This window comes from Stenella coeruleoalba, assembly GCF_951394435.1.
Source record: "Stenella coeruleoalba genome assembly, chromosome: 2".
Taxonomy (NCBI): Eukaryota; Metazoa; Chordata; class Mammalia; order Artiodactyla; family Delphinidae; genus Stenella; species Stenella coeruleoalba.
This window is the reverse complement of record NC_137147.1, coordinates 31,863,843-31,871,645: the sequence shown is the minus strand read 5'-3', so window position 1 is coordinate 31,871,645 and position 7,803 is coordinate 31,863,843. Positions and strand designations below refer to the sequence as shown.

The following is a 7,803-nucleotide window of genomic DNA, read 5'->3' as shown; positions in this document are numbered from 1 at the left end:
TTCTAAGCCTGCCAATCTTACTGGGAAAATGCAAAGTTAAGAATGTGAAGGGCTACCGTTTCACACTTACTCTGAAAACACACTTTCTGTTTCTGAAGAATGGTAGGTAGACTTTTATGTGTTACATTACAGAAACCGGAACAGGAGTTAACCAAATACCGTTTGGATTTAAAAGTAGCTTGAAACACCTTCTTAGCCAGCACAGTCCTAGAGTGTGGAAAAGCAGAGGTCTGCATTCTGGCCTCAATTTCAGATGGCCTTCTAGCCACAGTCCCAATTTCAGTATTTCATGACCCCCAAACCTTCCATTTAAACAATACTGCAGCTCCTTAGACTTCTTACTATAACTAACCCGTAAGTCCGTGATATGGTTAAAATATTCACTTGAGCATCAGGGAGCGCCCTCCAAAGTGCAACCGTAAATTGCAAGCAGCAAGGGGTCAGAGATGGCCAGATATTTTTGCAAAGCCTGAGTTTCTTTCACCCAGTATGCTTCAGGGTATTAAAAAAAACCTTAAGATAAAGAAGAGGTGTGGGGACTTCCCCGGTGGTCCGTCCAGTGGTTAAGAATCAGGGTTTCCACTGCAGGGGGCACAGGTATGATCCCTGGTCGGGGAACTAAGATCCTGCATGCCGCAGCACGGCGAAAACAAACAAACAAACAAAAGGTGTCATTTGCCTTAGGGTATTTTTATGGGGGAGATAATTATGAACTGAACTTCACGGCCTAATGGGAACCAGCCAGTTTTCCAGCGGAGCCCCTCCGGCGCCGAGAACCTGACGGCCACGCCCATGCCAGGTCCCTCCCCCTCGGCCCCGCCCACTCCGAGGGCGGGTTACTTAGGCCGTCACCATAACGAGGTCCGGCCCCCCGACACCTCTGTCCCCGACCAATGGGGCGGTGCCAGGGGCGGTCCCGGAAGTGACGCAAGGACGCGCCCTCCATTTTGTAGGACGCCAGAACAGCTAAGTGCGTCAGTTGTGGAGAGACGTAGACGAGTTGAGTCCTGGTCTGCGGGGAGGCTGCCGGCTCCGTTGCAGACTACGGACCTCTCTGGGTCTCAGCTGCCAAAGATCCTGTCCGGTAGGTGAGTGGCTCACTTTGAGGGAAAGGCTTCTCGGATCGAGGCTTCTTCATGGCCGCTCAGATCGCGAGTGGTCAGGGCTGCTCTCTGTGCGGAGGACGGCGTCCAATGAGCGCAGTTTATTCGAGGTGGGCGCTGGGGCACGTCTCCCTTTGGGTATTGTTTGAGGGGACCTGACGGGGGAAGGGCGGTCCTGGTCACGGTCGTTTTTACATTGGGGTCGTGTGCCCCTCCCTGCCTCCTTACTTCACTCTCCGAACCCGGAGAGTAGTGGGCCGAGACCTTTGCTCGGGGTGTGGTCGGGGCTGTCCCAGGGCGGGTACAGTGACCCGGAGCGGTGGGGTCGGGCGGGGGGGAGGGGACAGGGAGTTTGGCACAGGCGGCTGTCCCCACCGCCGGCTCCGAGGCCGCCATTTTGTGACTGCTCCGCGGCCGCCCGCCGCCGTCTGCGCAGGCGAGGCGGTGGCGTCGCGAGATTCCGGCTTCCACCCGCTGTGACTCTCCTGGGAGGCGGCGACGCGCGCGCAGCCCGTCGCCATTGGGCTGGCCTTGCGGAGGGGGGGTCGGCTCCGCCCGCACTTCTCGGCCTTTCCTGACTGCGGCAGACGGGAGGGGGCCAGAAGAGCCGGGGAGAGAGTGCGGCTGCGCAGTTCCAGAGGCGGCAGTGGGCGTTGCGGTTGCTGCGGTCTGGGCCCAGGGAAGGATCGTGTTGGGAGCCGAGTTTTAATTTTGTCTGCAAGGGACCTGGCCTAGTTAAGAGGCACTCTTGGCAGTCTTGTTTATAACATCACCGGGTAAACATTTTATTTTATGCCGTTTATGTTTTTGATCCCTTGACCAGACATTCTTCTGACATTTCACCGGTGTTATCTCAATTGAATTATTTCCTGACAGGAAGTACTAGCGGGACATGAGTGGCTGTCGCGTATTCATCGGGAGGCTAAATCCAGCGGCCCGGGAGAAAGACGTGGAAAGATTCTTCAAGGGGTATGGACGAATACGAGATATTGATTTGAAAAGAGGCTTTGGTTTTGTGGTGAGTATTTAGAACTGGTTGATTATCTGTTGTTAAGTGCGTAAAGATTGTGGTAAGCAGTGCCTTTGATTTTATTGAGTCCAGGTAGAGTATCTTTAGGAAATGCTTTGCATCATTGAGGCAGTGAATTTTCGTAAGGGATAAAAGAGCCTCACTACTGGCTGAGAGAAATCACTGCTGGTCGCTTTCTGATGTGGCTGAGCTATATGCTGTTGTCATTAAGATACTCTTCCTAGGCTTTCACAGGTATTTACTGGTTTCAGTGGGTTGTAGAATACACTTTTAAAGGTGTATGAAGCATTCGGGTTTTTTCATGTTTGTATTTTAGGAATTTGAGGATCCCAGGGATGCAGATGATGCCGTATATGAACTTGATGGAAAAGAACTCTGCAGTGAAAGGTGAGGATCTTGTTTTTAGTTTTATCACTAGTTAGTGCTGCAGAAATAGGGCAGACTAGGTCAGCTGGGTGTTTATTTCTAAATAGTTTCTGACATAGCTTAAGTGGATAATGAAGATGTTTCCTCCCTTTCTGTAGGGTTACAATTGAACATGCTAGGGCTCGATCTCGAGGCGGAAGAGGTAGAGGACGCTACTCAGACCGTTTTAGTAGTCGCAGACCTCGAAATGATAGACGGTATGTGATGGATGGTGGATGGCTGCTTTGAACAAGCGTTACTGCAGGAGGAGTCTTTAATGTTTAAAAAACATTAGCAATAAGCGATTTTGCTGTTTATGTATAATCAGTTCTGTTACATCCACTGATCCTGTGTGTGTCATAAAATAATGCAGAAACTGTTGGCGGAAGTCATTTGAATGACTTGTCATATCTGATTGCTTGAACTTGCCCACAACTGAACACAATAAGTGCACGTTGCTTCATTTCTTCCATTGTGAGCGCTCATTTTCTTCCTCAGAAATGCTCCACCTGTAAGAACAGAAAATCGGCTTATAGTTGAGAATTTATCTTCAAGAGTCAGCTGGCAGGTTTGTTGAAATACAGTTTTGAGATATTGTAATGTGGCTTTTTAAATATTAGTGGGTAGCTAATGTTTTTATTAATGTTTTATTAAAAGTAATTTTAATTTTAAATTAATGGACTTAATCGTAATTTTAAAATTTTAATTAAATGTAATTGGGGGATATTTCAAATTTTAATATTAGTGATCAAATGTAAATGTTTTGAGGATATATTTTCTTGTTTTTTAAAATCAATTTTAACCAAATATTAAACCCTTTATTTGCCAGCCTATCTGTGTCGTTGGCCTTATGACGAGGAGTGCCTGTGGGTTATCCTAATCGTTGTCTTGGTCACTCTTGGTTGGGCCTGGTTGACTTTGCCAGTCAGCTCCTACAGTGATCAATTGGCCACCTCTAGATCTGTGTTTGCCGGTCTAGACGTAATCGGTGCACTTCCTTGAAGTGCCAGGTTGCAGCGATCCCAGAGCGTTGATAACGTGATCTGATCCCTAAGTTGAGAGCTGTCTTCCTGTAACGCTTCCGAATAAGAGGTCCTGGTCGAAAAGAGTTGAAAGATACGAAATTAGGTGGTCGTTGGAATCCTGATCGCAGTAAAGTGGTCCTTGGTAACTACACAAGAGTAGAACATGTCTGCATCCGCCAGTAGTCTGCTAATAGGGAGGGCTGTGCGATTAAAGGCTTCCATCGATTGGGTAGTATCCTTCAAGTGGGTGGCGAAGAGCCAGTCGGGCATATGTCATGAAGGTTTCTCCGACCGATTAATGGTTTGCTGCTTGACTAGCCTAGGGAAATAATAATAAAGGTAAAGTAAACTTTTTTAATGACATATGGGGCACAAGATAACTGGTGTCTTGTAAATGTTTTGTTTTTAAATATAAAATTTCTACTTTAGTCTTTACTTTAAAAATATGTATTGTTTCTTTTTGTTTTGTTTTTGTTTGTTTTGTTTTTTTCCTTTTGTATTGAGCTCAGTATAGACTAATACTACTTTAATGTTAAAATCTGAATTTCCTGGCATTTTGCTTAAAAGCAATATGCTATTTGCTTATTTCGTGCCCTGACATATATTATTTTTAAATTCTGATAGAATACAAGTGTGGTAAATACCATGTTTGTACTTTATCTAACATCTTCTCTTTCAGTAGTCTTGTTTTTATACAATGTGGTTGTTTGTGTGTCATGTTTCCTTTTCTCTGCTTAACACAATTGTCTTGTGTTAAGGATCTCAAAGATTTCATGAGACAAGCTGGGGAAGTAACCTTTGCGGATGCACATCGACCTAAATTAAATGAAGGGTGAGTATGTACTGGAGTATGAGCCTTTTAAAATATTCTGAAAGTTTTACTCTGAATGTTTGAGCTCTTAAAATTTGGGCATGCTGGAATGTAGCAGTTCTCAGTCAGGGTTGAGTTTGCTCCTCAGGGTGCATGTGGCAGTTCTGGAGACCTTCTGGTTGTCATGATTGAGGGTGCTGCTGGCATCTTGTGAGAAGAGGTCTGGGATGTTAGTAATCATCCTGTAATGCACAGGAAAGCTGCTCACCCCCAAAGAATCATCTAGCTTAAAATGTCAACTTTTTGGAGGTTGCAAAGTCTTGCTCTCATGCTGTTTTATCCCTAAAGAGATGACTCAATATAGCAATAGCAAAATGAACATTAAAAAGGTACTTAAACTAGACTGATAACATAGTTTGTGAGACTACAAGAAGTATATAACTTTACAAATGGCATTTTTTTCTTTGTAGGGTAGTTGAGTTTGCCTCTTATGGTGACTTAAAGAATGCTATTGAAAAACTTTCTGGAAAAGAAATAAATGGGAGAAAAATCAAATTAATCGAAGGCAGCAAAAGGCACAGGTATCTCTTTAAATTGTTTTTTAATATAAATTTATTTTATTTTGGCTGTGTTGGGTCTTCGTTGCAGCGCTTGGGCTTTCATAGTTGGCAGCGAGCAGGGGCTACTTTTCATTGCGGTGCGCGGGCCTCGCATTGCGGTGGCTTCTCTTATTGCAGTGCATGGGCTCTAGGTGCTTGGGCGTCAGTAGTTGCAGCACCTGGGCTCACTAGTTGTGGCTTTTGGGCTCTGGAGCGCAGGCTCAGTAGTTGTGGCACACGGGCTTAGTTGCTCCGCGGGGTGTGGGTTCTTCCTGGACCAGGGATCAAACCCGTTGCCCCTGCATTGACAGGAGGATTCTTAATCACTGCGCCACCAGGGGCGTCCTGTTTAAATTTTTAGGTCAGAGTTTCATTTAATGGATTGTAGGGCCTGCTACTTAGTGTTTTTTGTTTTCTGTTTTCTTTCTTTCCTAGTAGGTCGCGAAGCAGGTCTCGTTCCCGGACCAGGAGTTCCTCTAGGTCTCGTAGCCGATCTCGTTCCCGGAGTCGCAAGTCTTACAGCCGGTCCAGGAGCCGGAGCCGGAGCCGGAGCAAGTCCCGTTCTGTTAGTAGGTCTCCTGTGCCTGAGAAGAGCCAGAAACGTGGTTCTTCAAGTAGATCTAAGTCTCCAGCATCTGTGGATCGCCAGAGGTCCAGGTCCAGGTCCAGGTCCCGGTCAAGGTCCAGATCAGTTGACAGTGGCAATTAAACTGTAAATAACTTGCCCTGGGGGCCTTTTTTAAAAAAAAAAAAAATTCCCAAACCATACTTGCTAAAAATTCTGGTAAGTATGTGCTTTTCTGTGGGGGTGGGATTTGGAGGGGGGTTGGGTTGGGTTGGGTTGGGCTGGGTATCTTTGTAGATGTGGACCACCAGGGGTTGTTGAAAACTAATTGTATTAAATGTTTTTGATAAGCCTTCTGCTCACATTTTTGTGAATGTCTGAAGTATATAGTTTGTGTATATTGACAGAGCTCTTTTATAACTAAAGCAAATTAATTTTTTTGTACTAGAAAAAATTTGAACGTTTTAGTTCCTGGTTATTCAAATATGTTAATACAGAATTAGTTTAATGCCTCACTTAAACTAATTAATAGCTTTGGACACTTAAAAGAGCTCTAAATTTGCTTGTACGTAAAGGCTTAATTTGAGTTTTCCTTGTTAGGGTCAAGGGTGTCCGTCCCCCCACCCTTTAACAGCTGCCTGGCAAAGACGTTAAAGCAGCTGTTTGTTATTGATAATAAAAGATTATAAAACTGCTTTTGTCTGTTTGTTTGAAGGAAGTATGGCTACATCCTCCTCCTTCCCCATGCACATTTGACACATTTAAAATCCCTGGTAGAGAAGGCTGTAGTAGTGAGGTATGGTGAGCCTTTTTTTGTTTTTTTTTTTAAATTAGTACTGTTGACATTTCTTCGCTAGTCAGAAGATGGGCAAAGAAGTGTGAACTGTTCAAAACAGTGATAACCAACAGTTGTTACGACGGTTTCCCTTGTGCGTGATCCCCCTGTTCTTTAACCACCCAATTTTATTTGGTGTCACGTTATTTAGGCCTTCCATAGCCAAGAGAAGGACAATTTGGGAAGGAAGATCGTAAAATTTAATGTTTCATGCCTAACTTAAAGGTTGTAATATAATTTTGATGGTCGGAGATCATCACATAAAACTTTTAAAATCATTGCACATGAATGCTTTAAGGGGCTTTCACATGATTTTTCTTGTCCTGAGACATGGATGTAACAGTCTGTAGGGAAAACAGTTGGGTAGTGAAAACTGCCTAAGGTTCTACATCCATCTCTGTTAAGTGTTAGAGCTCTATACCTATAGGAAATTAGTTTTATTGTTTCTTCTAGGAATTTCATAGGCTCATTTGAGTGCTAGTCTAGATAAATACTTGTAAGCATAACAGTGAATAGCAAATAGTAGCCACTATTAAGTCCCTTGTCTGTATAGTCACTGAATCCTTAACTATTATATGTAGGATATATATAATTCCTGGTATTAGAACCCAGGAAGTCTAGTTCCAGAACCCCCAAACCACTCCACACTCATCTGACCTAACCTTTCAGGGGTTTTGAGGAATGCAGAATTAGAAACCCTGGGAAGGTTGGGCTTCCCCAAAGGTGGGGATTGGGTGGTGGGAATCTCCATATGTGGAGGCTAGGGTTAAAAGTTCTTGGCATGAAAGCTGCCCCGTGTTCAAGACTGCAGGACTCAGGCCATACAATTGTGAAGCCGATGTTTTTAACGCAAACTCTTCTGGGGAGAGTTTGTGTGGTATACTTGTTTATTCACTTAGATGTGGGGTACTCTGCTTACTAAATGGGAACCTAGGTTTTTTTTCTTTACAGTGTATCTGAAATGGAAAGGCACAATTATTTTACCCCTTGGGCTTTTTAGATGTGGTAACTTAGGGTGACGTGGTGTAGTTCGATGTTTTACCAGTGACTTTTCACCTCTCTGTCATTAAATAGGTAACATCAGTGGCTTACCACTTTAATAAACAAGATAAAGCCCTTTCTTTGAACAAATGGCAGAGATGACTAAGTTATTTTGAACTGATAAGTTGGCCTGAATTCCCAGATACAAGACATGAGAAGTAATGAGTGTGGGTATATAATCCTAAGCAAAGTTTTAGGACCAGGTTTTGCAGGGCGTAATGTAACTCGTTTTGTGTTGGGCTGTGCTGCGTGGAGTGTGGGATCTTAGTTCCTGGACCAGGGATCGAACCCGTGCCCCCTGCAGTGGAAGCACGGAGTCTTGAGCACTGGACTGCCAGGGAAGTCCTTGTAGCTCGTTTTTTATATACAGTTGGCCCTTGAACAGCACA

At 44.4% G+C, this 7,803-nt stretch overlaps 1 protein-coding gene across 4 annotated transcripts; it reads left to right on the top strand.

Moving 5' to 3' along the window:
* The first annotated feature begins 936 nt into the window (after nucleotides 1–936).
* On the top strand, nucleotides 937–5,776 carry SRSF5 (serine and arginine rich splicing factor 5). 4 transcript variants are annotated; one of them, XM_079913896.1, is made up of 8 exons: nucleotides 937–1,084; nucleotides 1,980–2,121; nucleotides 2,450–2,520; nucleotides 2,658–2,756; nucleotides 3,037–3,106; nucleotides 4,322–4,395; nucleotides 4,845–4,955; nucleotides 5,409–5,776. In XM_079913896.1, the coding sequence occupies exons 2-8, from the start codon at nucleotides 1,996–1,998 to the stop codon at nucleotides 5,680–5,682; spliced, it is 825 nt and encodes a 274-aa protein (XP_079770022.1). In that variant the 5' UTR covers nucleotides 937–1,084; nucleotides 1,980–1,995; the 3' UTR covers nucleotides 5,683–5,776. The 4 variants fall into 4 exon arrangements, with proteins under 4 accessions (XP_079770022.1, XP_079770024.1, XP_079770021.1 ...); XM_079913898.1 differs by having other exon boundaries at nucleotides 937–1,088; nucleotides 5,412–5,776; XM_079913895.1 differs by having other exon boundaries at nucleotides 937–1,088.
* The last annotated feature ends 2,027 nt before the right edge of the window (nucleotides 5,777–7,803 follow it).

Excerpts from the sequence above, each read along its gene's own strand:
- SRSF5 (XM_079913896.1), top strand. The coding sequence starts at position 1,996 with ATGAGTGGCTGTCGCGTATTCATCGGGAGGCTAAATCCAGCGGCCCGG. Across the intron at positions 2,521-2,657 it reads AAAGAACTCTGCAGTGAAAG|GGTTACAATTGAACATGCTA; the intron begins GTGAGGATCTTG and ends CCCTTTCTGTAG. Across the intron at positions 4,396-4,844 it reads CGACCTAAATTAAATGAAGG|GGTAGTTGAGTTTGCCTCTT; the intron begins GTGAGTATGTAC and ends TTTTCTTTGTAG.